The 18932-nt window shown below is 32.3% G+C and overlaps 1 protein-coding gene across 2 annotated transcripts; it reads right to left on the bottom strand.

Annotated features, from left to right (window-relative positions):
* Positions 1–11194: 11194 nt before the first annotated feature.
* Positions 11195–18108, bottom strand: LOC145788671 (transcription elongation factor SPT4 homolog 2-like). Of its 2 annotated transcripts, none has more exons than XM_082893497.1 (5): positions 17831–18108; positions 17561–17652; positions 17325–17380; positions 14246–14307; positions 11195–11498 (listed from the first exon to the last, which is right to left on the bottom strand). In XM_082893497.1, exons 1-5 carry the CDS (start codon positions 17915–17917, stop codon positions 11448–11450), a joined length of 348 nt encoding a protein of 115 aa, XP_082749623.1. In that variant the 5' UTR covers positions 17918–18108; the 3' UTR covers positions 11195–11447. The 2 variants fall into 2 exon arrangements, with proteins under 2 accessions (XP_082749623.1, XP_082749624.1); XM_082893498.1 differs by having other exon boundaries at positions 14246–14303; positions 17831–18045.
* Positions 18109–18932: the final 824 nt, after the last annotated feature.

The following is an 18932-nucleotide window of genomic DNA, read 5'->3' as shown; positions in this document are numbered from 1 at the left end:
TTAGCATCTTTTATGTCTACCCTTAGATCTGCCTACAGGTTTCTGGACTCGAGCAATTCGGGCAATTCGGGCTAACCCGAGTTCAAAATACAAAGCTTGGGCCGGGCTTGGGCAGCAATGCTCGGGTTCATGGTCGGGCTTGGGCACTGCCAAATACAATTCGGGTCGGGCTTGGGCAGACCCCCAACCCGACCGAACCCGCCCGAGTTGCACCCCTATAAAAAAATAAAAATAAATAAAAAGGTAAGAAGAAAATTTAGAATGGTATTCTCATTTGATCTGAAAATAATTATAGATGACCAATAAATTATCACCTATAACCCTCATTTTTTTTTAAATAAAAAAATATTTCACAAACCAACACTTTTATTAGAAAAATTATATTTATTTCTATTTATTTTAGCAAAACTCACTTTTTAGCAATTTGAGCCCAAAAAAAATTCATTTTTATTTTAGTTTGTTTAATTGACAACTTAGATTAAAAAAAATTAATAGGATCCACCATGTTTCATAAATACTAAAAAAGTCTAGACAAATGATAAGAAAAATGTTTGAGACCCAAAAAAAAAAAAAAAAAAAAACCCCCACAATTGTATCTACAATGATGTGGTATCATATATGTCAACTCTTGATTTGATAACTTGGGACCCATCTCCCTTGTCACATAATTGTGGGTTAAAATATGAGTATGTAGTATTGTTGGAATAGTAAATTATAAGAGAAATTGCCTACACCTCCATTAAGGTTTAATGAAATTACAGATTCCCTTTTGAGGTTTCAAAAATTACATCCCGGCCTATCACAATTAACGCCATTAACGGATATCAAAAATTGACAAAAATGCCCTTTTGACAAATAAGAACAAATTACATACACCCCCTGAGGTTTAGCTAAAATACAGATTCCCCACTGAGATTTAGCTAAATTACAGATTCCCCTTGAGGTTTAGCTAAATTATCATTTTTAAATAAGTTATGAAATGCAAAATTAAAATGGAAAAATAGTTATCACACTACAAAAAAAATTAAGATTTTAGGGACAAAATTATTTTTGGGGGACCAAATATTTTTGTTGCGAAAAATATCGTTATTATATTTTTAGCAACGAAAATTAAACATTAGTGATTAATTATTATCTTTTTGGTATCAAATTTTGTCTCAAAAAATAAACCATTTTGATACCAAATTATTTTATCCCTAAAAGTATTTATTATTGACATTTTCAAAATTTTATCACTAAAAGCCTTATTTTTTACTTTTCAGGGTGACCTTTTAGCGACTATCTACCCGACGATAGAAATTAGTCCCTAAATGTCTTTTGCAGCAAAATTTTCACTTTTAGAGATCAAAAAATTTTGGTTTCTAAAACACTTATATGTTGTAGTGTCAAATGGTAAAAATATCATAAAATTAACAAATAATTAAATAAGTTAAAAACACAACAAATGGCTTGTCAAAAAATTCTTAGAGTATGTTTGGTTTGATTTTCATAAATTTATTTTTTAATTTTTTTAAAAGAAATAAAAATTAATTTGGTTAACAAATAAAAAATAAAAAATTATTATTATTTTTATATAATTTTATCTTTTGTGTGGTTAGAAATAATTTTTACAAATTAAATATATTTTTTCATATTTATTTTTATTAAATTAGTTTTTTTTTTAATTCTGAATTTTTTTTCTAAATAACAAATCAAACATGGTTCAAAAACCTTCTTTTTTTTTTTCCCATCTAACGTAATTCTTTTGTAAATTTTGTTGATTTATCAAAGGGATTTCAGCAGGAGCAATTGTCAGCTAACCATTCTTAACGTTTAGTTAATGGTAGGGTTTAAATTGTTATGCGAATATAAACCTTGAGGGACAGGATGTAATTTCTGAAACCTCAAGAGGGAATTTGTAATTTAGCTAAACCTCAAGGGAGGTGTAGATAATTTGCCCTAAATTATAACATGTAACTCCCTTTTTTTTATTATTATATAAGAAAAATAGGTTTCACCAACTATCACTTTTAATAGAAAAAATATTTTTTTTTTCTATTTAATTTTAGCAAAAGTCACTTCATAACTATTTAAGCCATTTTTTTTTTAACTTGTTTAATTGACCATTGAGATAAAAAATAATAATAATAATAGAATCCATTATGCTTGGCAATTGTTAAAAAAATCATTCATTTTCTTAATATTATTGTATTTTGTTAAAAATAAAAATTGTATTAAAAAAATTTATTGTTCACTACAAGAAAAGGGCCTAAATAATGCAGAACTTTTTGCGACGACAATTATCCCTTCCCAAAAATGGTATTTGCGACGTCATTTTCCACCATCGCCAATAAATACCTTTTGCAACAGCAATGACCCATCGCGAATAAAGATACAAGAAAAGGTGTGTTAAATACTAAACTATTTGTGATGCCTTGTGTCCCGTTGGAAAACAAACCTTTTTGAGACAGGAAAAGTTGGTTGTCGCAAATAGTGGACAAATTGTGACGGCAAGTGTCCATCGCAAAAAAAACTCTTATTAAAATTGCGTCATTTTATTTGTTAGATTTATCATTTGTGATGGTTGAAATATGCCGTCACAAAAAGTAATTAAAAATTTCTATATCCCGCTCCTTTAGCCCATCCGTGCTCTTTTCCCCAAAATCCTTATTCGAGCTCATTTTTCCCAAAATCCCTACAACCTTTGAAGAAAAAATACCCAAGCGATCTTTCTCTGGTGTATATTTCGATTGTTTTCCCCACCGGTGTATTTCGATCTCTCTCTGGCGACTGCGACGGCGGTGGAATTTTGTTTCAAGCAACGACGACGGCGAGCAGCGAGCAGTGAGTAGCGATGACAGCGAACATCGAGTGACGATGGCGACAACGGCTAGCAACAGTCAGTCTCAATCGTGCCTCTCTCACTCACTCAGCGAGTGACAACGCCTGTATGCTCTCTCTCTCTATCACTCTCTCTCTCTCAAATTCAATCATGCCCATATGCAAAGAAAGAAACAGAGTATCTATCGCCTGTAAGTTCTATGTTGTTGTAAACATTTTTTTATTTTTAATTTTAATTTTAATTTCATGAACTACACTCACTTCATCTGCTACATCTTTTTAACTTAATTTGTTTATATTTACTTATTGTGAAGCATGTAGACACTTTGCACAATCCTCTGCTTTTAAATTATTTTTTTTTTGGTTAACAAATTTTATTTTTGTTGATTTTGTTTTGACAGAGTTTCCACTAATTTTATAACTGGACACATTCTTCTCTGTGGTGAGGCCTATTTTTGTTTTTTTGTTGTAGTTTTGCTCGATTTGAATGATTTTGATTTGAAAAACTTATGTGAGACTAATGTTGTAACACAAGTTTCTACTTTTCGATTGTTTGCTTGGATTATGTAGCACCTGTATCCTTCAAAGGTTATGGGAAAGTGTATTCGAATCCTTTATTTTTTATTTTGAAAATCTTTGGTGTTGTTATAGGTTGGTTTTGGAGGAGTACAATCCGATTTAAACTTGTTGGGTTTGGTTGTTCGCACTTATTCTTGTCAAAAGTTCTTTGGAGACTTAAAAATTCTATTCTAGGGTCGACACCAACCTTCCTAAGGGTCGACCCTTACCTGTTGGTGAAGTTTCTGGGAGTGTTGCTGGAAAATAAGGTAGACACCAGACTGGAGAGGGTCGACCCTCTTATGTTTGTGTGTTAGTTGCTGGAAGATAGGGTAGACACCAGACTGGGAGAGGGTAGACCCTCTTATGTCTGTGTATTGGTTGCTGGAAGATAGGGTCAACCCCCTCCTGTCTAAGGGTTGACCCCGGCATGTTTTTTTCAGATTTTTGAGGTCCGAATGGGCCCTATCTAAGGGGTTTTGGGGCCTATTATTTTATTTTACCTTAGGGCTTTTCCTTACTACTGTAAATAAGCCCCAACCATTTTTTCTCTCATGATTTTCCTTCCCTATGCTTGTCAGGCGGCGTGCGCAGAAGTAGACCTGATGGCGCGTATCAGGTACGAACCAATGCGAAAAGGACGCGTAAAGGAAACGGTTAAGAAAACCGTGCGTAACAGCTCATGCGCAGATAAAATTCTTAGAGTTCTTGATTTAATGAGGCAATAACCTCGGCTAGAGGAACGATCTCGGTTAAAGAACTTGGTTCTTAGTTTTGGGTCATTGATAAAGATGGACAGTTGAGTCCTAGGTACTTGAAATCGATGAGTCCTGATCTCGGCCAAAAAGGAAGAATGAATTTAGCCGACATGATATATGAACAAGCGATATAAGTTTCATCACCTCAGGATGTCGAGCTAATAGAACCTAGGGGGCAGTTGTGGGGACATTTTTTTGAATGACAGTACATGGCCAAGGTGACGCCGAAGTGTCAACTGAGGTGCCACGTGGTCTGGTCTTGATGCCGAGGTGATCTCGGCTAGGCCAAGGTTATCTGCGAAGATATCGGAATCCGAGATGAGCGGATAAGGGATAGGAGTCTTGGAACAGGGGAGGACCTCAGTCTGGATAAGAATAAAGCTCTTAGGGAGTTTATTCCTATCTAGCTGATGGTCCAGGATAGGCATTGAGCCTGAGTCCACTGAAATGAGGCTTTTACAGGGATCAAGTCAGTGTTGGCTATAAAAACATGGCACCCTCATGGGTCTAAAGTATGCTTTTATTTGTGATATACTGTGAGCAGTAAGTTAATTCTTGTGAGTTAAGCACAATTTGCTATATTTAAGAGATATCTGATTACTGACTTAAGCGTCGGGATGTCCCTAGGTGGACGAACCACCGTCAGATTCTTATCTTTCTGTGACAGATTGTTCGGGCTTAATCTATTCTATCGATACTCTCCAGCTGAGTTTCCCATTTCGTTGTGTGGTCAGAAATCAACACCCACAGTACGAATATAAATTTTAAAGGCCAAAATTGAAGATCCTTAATACTTTTAAGATTATATTTGAATGACAAACTTAATAAATAAATTTAAAAAATAAATGAAATGTAAGTAAAAAAATGATTATATTTCACTTACTTTTTTCTTTTCATTTGCTAAATTCCTTACATAAATTTATACTCTATACAGTGTAAGAGAAAAAAAGTACAATTTATCTTTTTCTTGGCTTTTGACCCCCCAAAAAAAATTGAGTAACACTAATTCTTATGTATAAAAATAAAAATAAAAATAAAAAGTAATAACTATTTCCATTAAATACTATTTTAGCAAAAATATAAGAAAACTTGAAAATAGTTCAAATTCTCATTCACCTCACAGTCAATAACCTAGTATAATAATTGAAAAGGGTGTCCCAATTAACCCTTGGCATGCATACGACTAACAAGCAGGACCAATATATCATCAAGTAATGTTAGGAATTTAGGGGGAAAAAAACTATATAATTTTTAAGATGAGCATTATATAAAAATTTTGTTAATTTTTTAAGATGTTAAACATTTTTACATATCATTGTCATGAGTAATTTATTTATTTATTTATTTATTTATTTATTTATTTATTTTACAATCTTTCTAACTTGTTTTAACCGTTGGGGGGTGGGTGGCAGCGGGGGTGGGTGATTCCGGGGGTGGAAGTTTGATACTAGGCGCACGCCATTGCTTGTGGGAGCACCACACAAATCGTTTGTTTTATAACAAAGATAGACCCCGGGCAATTGTTCCAATAATTATGAAGTGTCAAGATAAATAAAAAATTAAGTTCAAATTTAAAAAAAGAGATTAGCATGCGTTATAAAAAATTTAAGGGAAATTATCAATAGATCTTAATAGTTTGACTTAATTCCCATCAAGTCCTATTGAAAATAAATTTTGATGAAATTATCGTTAAAAATAATTTTTTTGTAATAATTTTTTACATACGTCGTTAAAAATTGATAATTAGTGACTTTTTTTGTCATGATTTTTATAAATTGTCGCTAAAATTTACAATTAGTGACATTTTTTTATAACAAATTTTTTTCATAAGACCTATTAGACAATAAATCTATTTATTAAGATCTACATATAAGTACCCCTATAATTTAATTATTAATTTATTAATTGCTATTTTGTACTAAAAAAAATATTTAATAAAGATAACATGAGAAAACAAAAAAAAAATTAAAAAAAATGTAAGCATTGAAAAATTTTGAACTATTTGAAGTATTTGTCAAACACTTTTAATTTTTTAGAAAAGTAGTAAGGAACATTTACGGATGTCAGAAGATTTTTTTTGACCTTGTCACGCATCTAACAGCATCTCTAATGGTGTTTGTTAAAATAATATTATTATTGTTATAATTTGACAATAAATAATATTATTTTATCAAATTATAATAATAGTGCTTCAATGATTTATTTGTTATTTTAGCAAATCTCGATTAACTTTCCCTTTAAATTTATAAGTATTGTTTGGATATTAGTTTTTCAATAATTTTTTTTTAATTTTTTTTTGTCTTTTGTGACCTTTTTTTAACTGTTTCTAAAAAAAATTATATATTTATATTATACCCGACTAGACAAAATGAAAAAGAAATTGAAAAAATAAATTTAAATACTAAAAATTACATTATATTGGAACATTAAAACGACATTACAAATAAAGACTAAAAATTACATTAACAAATAAATAACATTGCAAAATTAAAAAATATATTCTCCCGTAATTATTCATCAGCAGGCAAAGGAAAATAATAATTTGAGTTGCTGACATTTGCGGACCATTTGGCAAAAATCTCATTTTTTTGCATTATGTAATATGCTTTCGTCTAAAGATCCAAATGAGAAATGTCTGTAATTATTATCAAATGTTCTTTATTTTTGATCTCATGTTCTTGTCTTTTGATTTCAAGTTCTTTCATCTCTTGCAATTCTTAAATCCTTTTTTCTTTTCTTTTAGTTTTTTTCTTTTCCTTCTCAGCAAGATGTTGGTTAAATATCTCCAATTGTATGCTCATTTTTTGGGCTTCAGCTTCAACGACTTAATTTCTCCGAAATAATTCTTTTGCAACTTTCCTAGCCATAGGCTTTTTACCCCTTGCAGAGACACTACCCTCACCGATTTAATTATTATCAACACTTAGACTGTTATCGTCTTCAAGAGAAATGCAATTATCCATAGGGGAATCAGGGGCTGAATTAGGGAAAAACGGTGTATGTATCATTGACTTCACTGTGTTCGTAGGAGTTAAATCTTGCCACTTGATATTGTTTTGCAAGATTGGCCAACAATGTTCAAAAGCAAAATGTTTGTTTTCATCTTGATGGTATAATAGTTTTGCTTGACGCACCTGTATCAATAAAATATTAAATTAATTAATTAGTTAATTTTTATATAAGACAAAATTAATAATAATTAAAAAAAAAAAACTGACATAATAAATGAAGATGAAATCTTACTATATCAACTTGAGACATCCGGCTTAGGTGTAGATTTTCGACTTGCGCTAAACACCCATGAAATTTGTTGCAACATTTCATAATTACACCCCATTGAGATGAGATAGACACTTGTGTTCTTGAGTGATCATTCTGCAATGAACAATAACTTTTAAAAATTAATGAGCATAAGATTGCGAATTCTCAACAATTGGGTCTTCAGTAATGTGACACCAAACTCAACAAATTGACACATCTTCTTGAGTGGTGAATGATTTTCTTCTCTTTGTCTTTAATGAGCCTCCCATACTGATTGTGTGAAAAATAGAAGAGAAAAATATAATTGAAAGAAAAATTGTTGCCGTGAACTCAAATTGATGAAACAATGTATGTGTATTTATACTACTCAAATTGAAAGAAAAATAGCCGTTTAATTATAGTTGTTGGTGTCTTATTTGTTTGGGAAAATAGCCATTTTTTTACTTTTAGATTCATATAGAGTCGTTGGGCTCATGTTAAACATTCCACCAAGACACTCTATCTCTCATTTCCAACGGCTGAGATCTTTATTGTCTAGAAACATCTTCCTCTCTCACCGGTCTCTATTCTCTATAATTATCTTCCTCTCTCTATTCTCTAGATACTCCATCTCTCTTATCTCTCTATATCTTTTCTCTCTCCATACTGATCGGTCCTTCCCACAGTGGGAACTTCTCTCTCTACTCTCTCTCTCTCTCTCTCTCTCTCTCCTAGAACCCAGATCTGACTCTCTCTCACTCCTACAACTCGTCATCCTATACCAATCGCCGTCGTTTGCCATATCTGACTCCAAACACCTCAGGTCCCTCTGAATCGATCATCCATGTCTCCAAATCTCACAAACCCACCTCCTTCATCTCTCATGGACATGGAAGATCACTCGCCGAAGCCTTCCATCCCTACTACAGATGCTTCTTTTTGTAAGGTTTTTTCTTCTTCTTCTTCTTCTTCCTCCTCCTCTTATTTCGTGTTCTATTTTCTTTCCTCTAATTTTCACTTTCATTTACTGGTAATTTTTCTTTATAAAGATTTTTTTGTTGATTTTCAAATATTCCCATTTGTAACGAATGTTCTATTTTTTATTTGGGTGTTGTGATATGATCACAGACTGGATTGTCATTGAATGAAAACAGTTACAACCATGAAACTGTGAAAGCAAACACCTTCTGTCTACAACTATTTCTGTTATCAGAACTAGAACGGTGAATTCTTTCCCCTCCAATTTCTATCAAGTATTTTTTTTGACTTCACTGTGTTTATTTTTAAAAAAATTTTTTTTTTTTTTTTGGCTTGAAATTGTTGAAATTGAAATTTTGCTAACTTGCTTCTGTTTGAATTGCTCAATTTTGGGTGAAATTGGGTGAAAATTTGGAATTAGGAGAAAATTGCTTCTTTGTTTGGAAAGGATGATGAGAAAGAAAGGAAGAGAGGGAGGGAGTGAGGAAACGGTTGGTTGAAGTTGACTTGATAGCTTTGGCATTTGCTAAAGATAACAGCTGTTAAAACTTACCATTTTTATGAACTGCTGCCATAATTTAACAATAACAGCTTCAATAACAAACCATTAGAAATGCTCTAAAACAAAACATACTTTTCTATTGATTAAAATAATATAGACTTCCACTTGAAATAAAGTCCATCACACAGTTTAAATCAATAAAAATAAAAAATAAATAAATAAATCGTGCTTTGTTTGCACATTATCAAGCGTGTAAACAAAATAATTTTCAACCCAGGGGTATTAAAACCAGTTCATAGCTTTGTTAAACTACACTTTCTTATTCACTACATTTTTTTTCAATAGGTATAACATAAAGGGCGAGTATGGTTTGGATTGGTTTGGATGCCGTTATTCACGGTTCTTAAAAATTAGAATCAATCCAATCGGTTTAAATCGTGAAATCAATCCGAATCAATCTATTTAAACACGGATTGGATCGGTTTAGGACCACGGATTCACATAATTAAATAAGAAAAAAAATATATAAAACATTTTAATTTCATAAAATAAACATAGCATTATATTAGTTTCACAATAGTAACATATATTTCTATAATAGCAATATACTATTCTAAAATTTAAACAATCATAAAAAAACTGATTCCACCATAAGTATTTAGATCATTACAAATTAAAACTAAAAACTAACAAACAAAAGCAATAAAAGAAAATACTATGCGAGTTTAGATTTGAGTTTGAGTTTTATATGGAATGAGAGAAAATTCTATACGGGAGGGTGCATAATATAAATATAGGCTATTTGTATGGGTTTCAATCCGGAACCGTGGAGTTCAATCCAAAACCGATCCGTGGACTACGGATTTTTAATTTTTCAATCCAGAACCGAACTACAAATTCAAAAAACCAATCTAAACATACCGGATGGGATTGAATCGGATCGGATTACGGATTTCACAAATTCTTTGCTCAATCCTTATATAACACAAAAACTAAAACTATGTTTGACATAGTAGGGCTGAGCAAGGAATCCGTGAAATCCGTAATCCGATCCAGTCCAGTCCAATCCGATAGGTTTGGATTGATTTTTTGAATCCGTGGTTCGGTTCCAGATTGAAAAATTAAAAATCCGTAGTACACGGATTGGTTCCGGATTGAACCTCACGGTTCCGGATTGGAACCGATCCGGATCGTATACAAATAGTATATATTTTTATTATACATCTTCCCCCATAGTATCTTCTCTTATTCTATATAAAATCTAAACTCAAACCTAAAACCGTATAATATCTTCTTTTATTACTTTTTATTTGTTAGTTTTTAGTTTTAATTTGTAATGGTCTAAATACTTATGATGAAACCAGTTTTCTTATGATTGTTTAAATTCTAGCACAGTATGTCGCTATTATAGAAATAGATGTTGCTATTGTGGAACTAATATAGCGTTATGTTTATATTTTTATGAAATTAAAGTGTTATATATATTTTTTTGTTATTTAATTATGTGAATCCGTGGTCCTAAACCGATCCAATCCGTATTTAAATGGATTGGTTCGGATTGGTTCCATGATTTAAACGGATTGGATTGGTTCCAATTTTTCAGGAACCGTAGATAACGGATTTGTCCTGGTTTTACCTCAATCCGGTCCAATCCGAACCATGCTCACCCCTATGACATAGACTACTTTGACTATTTTAGTTATAAAAAAACAAAAATAAACTAAAAAATTAATAAGACAAAATGTCACATTTAAACTATAATCATTTTACTTTTTTCTCTCACAAAAGTCAAAAAAATCAAAAAACTCATCCCAAACGAGACTTTTTAGCCGCAGGATAAAATAGCTAAAAAAACCAAAAAAACGAATCCATACCCCCAAACGAAAGGTTAAATTCAGAATTAGAAGATATATAGGTTTTTAAAAAATTTATTGGTGAGACCTACTTTTCTAAAATTGATTTTATGTCCAATTATATATTTCTTTTTGTAGACATTCTTTTTAAAAATAAATGCAAATCAGAAATGCAAGATTCTTGCAATTAAGGCCCCACTATTTTCCCTTGGATTTTGCTTTCTTTTCTCTAGAGAAGTTATCTAATAGATCAAGCTTATCACATGACCGTGTGTACTCACTTAAAAGACTTATCACCTCAATAGTTTAAAGAACATTTATGAGCTTCTATTCTGAAAATTAAAAATGAGTGCCCCCTCCTTCACTGTTTTCCTTTTATAAGCTATTAATGGAATAGAAATCTCTATCATCCCCAATCAAATATCACCCTTAAAACACAAGCGACCACATATCTTTTCTCTTTCACCAAGATTGAGACATTCTCATTTATCCTCAAAGCCTTGGCATACTTGACATATAGATATAGGCAACGAGCAGAATATTCAAGAACTAATGACAGTTAAAAAGTCCCATAACCAAAAGGATGTTACAAAGTCTGGAGTCCATTTGCTTGAGCTAAAAGGCAAGGTGTCAACTGATCCCTAGTTTTGACAACCATTTACTTTTACAAACTGAAAATTTGGATACCCTCAAATGAGCAAATATTACTAGCTATTGGAGTAATGATCAACTACTCAATCATACACGTTTAGGGGGTACATATTGGACACGCTCATCTTCACAAAGATTCTGCAAATACATACAATTTACCAATCAAGATCAGATTCTAGATTGTATCAAACTAGATAGAAGAAAATTAACAAAAGAATTTCAACATATTAAATTAAATTGTGCAAAGAAGTATGCTTCATCTCACAATGTCACCAGAAATAAACTCCCCTAGGTAGGTATCTAGTGTATGGGCAATTTATGTACACAATGGATTTTGGTTATAATGAGTTGATAGGTTAGGTTGAGTGTCTTGGGTGCTGCAGTTTCAAGATCAACACAAAGACAATGCAACCACCGCACTGTACTCGCAGAAAATACAATTTTCACAAGCATATTCTATAATTTTCTTTAATTTTGAAAAATATCAGATGCTTTTTGGATACTCTTGGTCACATATCGGAATTATTATAAAACTGAGATCATAATAAATTTTGCAGCATTAGAGTATAATTGTTAGGATAGTACAAAAATAATTTTTCAATACTTCACTTAAAGAAGAAGAAAATAGTGAGATTACAGTAGTATCCAACCTTTTTTAAATTTACTAGATTGGCTTATCCTTAATGTGCACATGCGTCTCATATCCAAGAACATACTTTATAGAAGGTAAGGATAAATTAATAATATAATATACTAAAATTGAATTTTAGCAATTAAACAATAATGGAAAACTTGCGTACAATATTTTGTATATTTCATTTAAGTGTAAAAGGACAAGCACAATAGCAATATAGATAGTTAAGACTTTATATTTAAATGAAATTTTTATAGGACCTACTAAAAAAAAGTAGAGCTATTAACTCTTAAACTAATAACTAATTTATATAGAAGGATTTATCACGATAGTCTGAGTTTATGTATTAATACTAAAAATTATAATTTTTTACAAACGTATCATAGTCGTACCCATATCTTACGTTTTTAGGTTTTGTTATATCGTCATATCTATATCGCATCGTATCTTATTTTATTCGTATCCGTGCTTCATAGAGCATAGTGCAATGGAGATGGGACCAAAGTTCAGTTTGCACCAAATAGACCTATTTGACCCTTTCCTGTTCCTGATTGGTTTTGGAATTAAAATTTTGCAAAAAAACAAAATGTCCCTACTCAAATACGCATTTTGAGCAGGTCACAAAGGGTTTATAAGAAAATACTTCAGAAGCTCCCACAGAAACCATGCTCAAAGTGGCAGGTGTCTACAATTTCACTTGCCAAAAAATGTACACAAGCTCCAGCTCAAAGTGCACTCAAGCGAGCTAGCGCCTAACTGAAAAAAAGATGTCCAAAGGTCCCCCCACTGAGTGTTCTGTAGAATTTCAGTTTTTCTCAAATTTAATCTCTTCAAAACTTATATATAAGGCAACTAGGTTTTCTGTAGGCAGGGTGCTCAATCACTAGGCCATTGAAGTTGCCGCCTAAAGCCCACTTTTTCAAGAGGCCTTAAATTTCTAAATTACTTGCTGGATGCCCAAAGAAAAGCTCCTTATCTAAAGCCTAATAAAAATAACTGTCACAAGGTACAATAAAAAGATTCCTCCTCATCCGAAGGCCAAAGAAAAAAAAAAAGAACTTCCATGTCCAAAGGACCTAATAGTAAAGCCTGAAAAAATTAAAATCTTCCACGTTCAAAAGCCCCAATAATAAAGAGTTAAAAAGAAGGAAGAACAAAAAAAAAAAAAAAAAACCCTCCTTGTTCAAAGTCCCGGTAAAAACAATTCATTTCTCAAAAACCCAGATAAAAAAGAAAAGAATAATCATACATATCTAAAAAAAGTACCTAGAAAAATATCTAGAAATGTTCACATAACACCATATTTATTCGTTTTGATCTTCTTACACATGCTTTATTTGTGTTTTATTTGCTTTCATAGCTAAGTGGGGGTCATGGACTTTTCTAAATAGTTAGGGTAAATTACAAATACAGCCCTTGAAATTTGCTTAAAATACAAATTGCTCTAATTATAGAAAATACAAATATCCCCTTATCATAAATTTTTATGTAACAGAATTAACTAAAAAAATAAAATTCCTAACTCTTCTCTTATACAACAATAAAAGTACATGAATTGTAAATTGAAATTTATTTCTGACATCATTAAAAACTGTTAATTGTTTTGATGATTTATTAATAAAAGGGTGCAATTAGAAACTCGAAGGGACATAATGTAATATCCAAAACTACAGGGGCAATATGTAATTTAAGCAAATCTCATAGGGTATGTTCGGAATTTAATTTACCCAATTGGTTTTATGAACACATTTTCTAGGTATGTAAAATTACTCGCCCCCAAAAATATCCTTATCCAAAGGCCCTAATAGTCAAGATGGTGAACAGCCTTAAATTTTAATTAAAAGAATAGAAGATGGAAATGAATTTTACTTAAAAAGCAACAATATAAATTTCGCCTGAGGCCTCATTGAGGGTTGGGCCACCCTAGTTTGTACGAATACTGCAAAACTTTTGTAAGGGAAACCATGTTGGTTTTAGAAAGCAAAAAAACTTTAAGAAATCCATTGTTCTCAGTCATTGAGAAATTCATTAGATTCATTTATGGGAATGGACTTGATGGACTGATTTCTGGTATCACACATCTGTATACTATTTTTACATGGAGCATTGAGAAGAATATAAAATGCAACAGTCATGAATAATTTGGTTCAAACTTATAAATTGCCAAGGTAAATATTGACCAACTTCACAGAACAAAAATACATTCTAAGAGAACAAAATTTAAGAATTGCAGGAAGTATAAATTGCAAACCTGAAGATCCTCGGGGAGTGCCTCTGAGACTGCAAGCGTGTAACAACCAGGGACAAATCTTCCTGGTAAAGGTTTAATATGATCATAAATTCCAAGTTACAAGTCATTAAAACCATAAATTTTCCACTGAAATAAACAATCAAATGTTTTTGGAAAAAAGGAAAACTAGTTATTCAATTATATCAATCAATATCATTTCATGTTCAATATTAATTCAAAAACTCAACGGTGGCAAAATTCTTCAAGTGCAAGGTTTTATGAAGAGAAAGATAATTGTTCTAGTCTTTTCCAAAGGGATGTCTCTTATCTTCTCCAAGAGTCCTCTTCTCCTTTTGCACATTTTTTCTTTCACCTAAAGTAGTTACAATGAAACAAGAACAAAATAACAACAGGATCCGCAATAATAAAAATGACTGTTTTAGTTTTTCCTGACAAGATTATCTTCTCTCCAAAAAATTCTCTCTTCCTTGGGTTCAATGGCTTTTCCTCTCAAAGGTTCAGACCACAAACTAAACCTTATGCTTGTTGCTTAATTGTGAACTCTCTCTCTCTCCATTTTTCCATATGAGAGAATGATGTGGCATAATAAACCTTATGATTTTTGCTCACTGAACCTTATATTTGTCGCTTAATTGTGAACTCTCTCTCTCCATTTTTCCATATGAGAGAATGATGTGGCATAATAACGCACCCATGTACACACACATCAGTGAACGTATACATAAGAGTCTTAAGAAGAAGCACATAGTGATGCAACAAATGTTGGTCCAAAAGAAAATGTCGAAGGTAATGTTTAGAATCCTATTTAAATTTACTCAAAGTTAAATTGCAGCTGGTCCTACTCATTTAAGTTTTCTTATGTTCACGAATTGAGGATAATTCAGCAATTTATGGTTTTGCATTTCCTGAAGCTGACCATGCCAAATTTCACCAGGAAAAGAAAGGAAAAAAAAAAAAAAAGCAACAACATGATACATAATGAAAAAAGAAAGAAATGATTTGCAGAAAACCACTTGTTTTAGCCCTTTTGATTTTTAGCAATGTAGCAGCTAAATGAAAGAAGGAAAAAATAACTAAAGACAATACCAACTTTTGTCTTCAGAGAGAGAGAGAGAGAGAGTCATTCGAGAATATTATATGTAATCGGTCCAGTATATTCAATCCAGCACATAAAGGAAGGGTTGAAGGGAAGAATAGGGCTTATCATCTTCTTTGAAGATAGATGATTCAAGCAAAGGGGAAAGATTAGTAGGCAGGGGAGATGAGGATGATTGTTCAGCTACTACAGAAGACTTTCGACTTTGTTGGACAAGGCAAGCATGGGAATCGAATGAAAATAGTGGAGCAAAGGAGAAGACTCCAAAGATCTCTCATTTTTTTGGGATATGAAGTTGGCTTGCTAGGCAAGGAGTCATCCTACATATGTCATGTAGAAATTTCTTGTGGAATATGAAAAGGGGGAGGTAGGTTGCTGGAATGGAGACTTCAAAGTTGGGTGTTGGATTGGGTGGAGGTTCTTGGAGGCAAAGACTCGCATCTACAAAGGAGAGAAAAAGTTTGCATCTCAGAGTTGTGTATGGTGATGGATGAGGAAGGGTGGAGAGGGTGTCTCAGACAAAGATGTATTTTGCAAACTATGGTGGTCCCAACATGGTCTTAGAAGCCACTTAGTGTTGATGAACACAATAGACATGGAGATAGTTGTGTGGAGGTGGTTTCCTCCTCCACTAGGATGATAAAAACAATGGAAGAAGAAGTAAAATCAGAGAAAGGAATTACTTACCCATCAGTCCAATAAGTTCTTGTGGTTATGGCTATGTTAGTTGACACTAGCTCAGAGATATTGTGTCAATAGTTATTGTTGTCATTTCCTCAAATTCAAGGAACGAGACAATGGAAAGTTTGTCATCATGCTGTGTGAATGTCCATGTTTCTTCTACTATACCTACAGCAAAAATTAAATGTCTACACAATATGTTGCATGCAACATGTCCACTTGCCAGCTTCTAATAATATAATTGAACAGACTAAAACTATACCAAGCTTAGTTCCCATTTGATGGGGGTCAAGGAGGCGTAGATTGGGTACAATCCTAACCTTTGCCATAATTGAGCCAACTACAAAATAAATTTAATAGGAATTTATAGCAACAACATATGAGTTTGTATTCAATAGGAATTTATAGCAACAACATACGAGTTTGTCTTTATGTTTGAAGAGCATGTCATCCTTCATGTTATATTATATCCACCTCATACAGCTTAGGATTTTAATTTGGTACCTTTCGCTTGCTTCAAATTTTTTGCACATGAGGCTAACAAATAGCATTTCCGCATTTTGTCTACGTAGTTTTTTACTTATATATATTTGTTTGTCTTTTGTTAACTTATAACTTAACAAAACTGATGCATGCTGTATAGTGCATGCGCATGTGTTATGCATATGATAACATCAAAATTGTTAATTGAAGTTGAGTGCAACCACAGTTGATTGAAAATTACAGCAGATTATGATGGATGATGATTATGAGAAGATATGTTTCATCTTGTTTGTTTTACCAAGCTTGTAAACTAGCCTCTTGTTTTTTCTAATTAGAAAGAAGCAATGATAATTGTAAAATTTACCAAAACATACAACATTCTAGCAAATTCACGTTTAGGCTTTAGGCTTTAGGCCAGGCACACGTATCCACACAGGCTAAGATACATATGTCCTTGTCAACATACAAGCTCTCTATAAATCCAGTGCGCTAAACCCTAATTCGAAAAGTAGGCAACCCTGGCTCATAAGGCTTCCAAAACAAGAGGCTGTATAGTGTCAACCAGAGACCAAACAGAAAAAATTAATGAAGAAGCACTAGCTCACTCATGCACAAAAGCAGCATCTATATATATATATATATATATATTTGGGTAAATAGAAAAAAGAAAGAAAAAAAATGAAAGAAAGAAAGAAAGAAAGAAAGAAAGAAAAGAAAAAGAAAAGATGAGCATATAGAAATAACCATGTAAGTGTAAAACCTTCCAGAATTTTCAAAAGAAAAAAAGAAAAAATTAGAATGAAAAATAGCTCGGCATACCAATGCGAAGCCATCGAGCAGCCCAACTTCTGGTCGGATCCATGACTGAGATAATCCTGCAAAACAATTCTCACCAAAAAAATTAAACGAAGATAGAAGTGAAGCGATTGATGTGGAGAGCACAAAACACCCAAAAAAACAAACAAACAAACAATGAAATTAGCAACATGTATGTATCATGTAGATTGTACTAAACTGAGAGAGAGAGAGAGAGAGAGATGCGTAAATAATATTACCCAGTAAAATTAGGAGTAGTGCAATCAACAACACGCTCATGATCTTCGTCCATCTTAAAGAAGGGGCAGTTCTCGCATCCCGATTCCCTAAACTGTAACTTTGAAAAATTATCCACAAATAGGCATGGCCCCAATAATAATACTACATATAAATACGGGATAAATGAATAATGTCATTAAAAAATAAACCCTAACGAAACAAGGAAGGAGACGATTTCAATGAGATACATAAGACAACCGCTGTAGCAATTAACACAAGCAGATAGAGACCTGATCGTAGGTTTTGACAAGCCTGCACCGAAGGCATGCTCTCAGTTCATGCCCGAAACTGGTTGGTATCTGAGCTGCGCTCGCCATTTTTGTGCAAAAATCTCTCTACCTCTCTCTCTCTCTCTCTCTCTCTCTCTCTTCGCTCCTCACAGACAGTAGAGGACGCTTATATATATATATATATATGTACGTCTGCAATCAAAGCCCAGCGCCCTTGCCCCTGGATTGAGCGGAATTCAGAATAGGTAATTTTATCCCCAAATTAAAAGAGGAATAATTTATTTTTAAATTAATACTTGTCACACTATTTTTTATACATGTGATTAAATTGATACATTTATTATTACCGCATCAATTTAATTATATATATATATATAATCTATATGCAGGTCTATAAAATAGATTGAATTACAAATAAATTGAAAAGAAGTTAATCTATTTTAAATTGAGTCAAGTTAAATGTTAATATAATACGAAAATAATTAAAATTTTAATTCATTTTTTTACATATTATTGGATACTATATCTTTATACAATTAGACAATGCATTTTGTTTTCAAATTTTGTGATTTTTTTGGAAAATTTAAAACAAATAGACATTGAGCAACTGAGGGTGTATTTTATTTTCAAATTTGTGACTTTTTGAAGAATTTTAAAACAAATAAACATTGAACAATCTATGGTGTAGTGACAAACCACTGAGTCTTGCTCATGACCCAGGGTTGATCATCATATCATAATGCCCCTCCACCTTTTCTCCCCCTCCTCCGACCAAAAATGCAAGGGAAATTGTTTTGAAAAGATCTTTTCGTCAAAGATCTCTAATTACAATCTTCACTTGTTGAACGATAGGAGAAATTTCATTTATGTAGTATTTAGTAGAGTTTTTTAAATACGATTTGAAAATAGAGTTGTATTTTGAGTTTGTGAGTTTTAGAATTATGATTTGAATGTGAAAAATTTATTTGGTTATAAGTTTTAAAAAGAGTTTTGAATTGAGTTTTGAAGAGAGTTTTGAGTTTTTGAAATTAGAAAAGTTATTTGATTCAAAAATTTATAACTCATGACCAAACACATAATACAAAATTTTATTCAAAACTCA

This window comes from Camellia sinensis, chromosome 11, assembly GCF_055761805.1.
Source record: "Camellia sinensis isolate YWXY chromosome 11, ASM5576180v1, whole genome shotgun sequence".
Lineage (NCBI taxonomy): Eukaryota > Viridiplantae > Streptophyta > Magnoliopsida > Ericales > Theaceae > Camellia > Camellia sinensis.
Note: the sequence above shows the minus strand (reverse complement) of the source record. Positions and strands in the feature narration are given on the sequence as shown.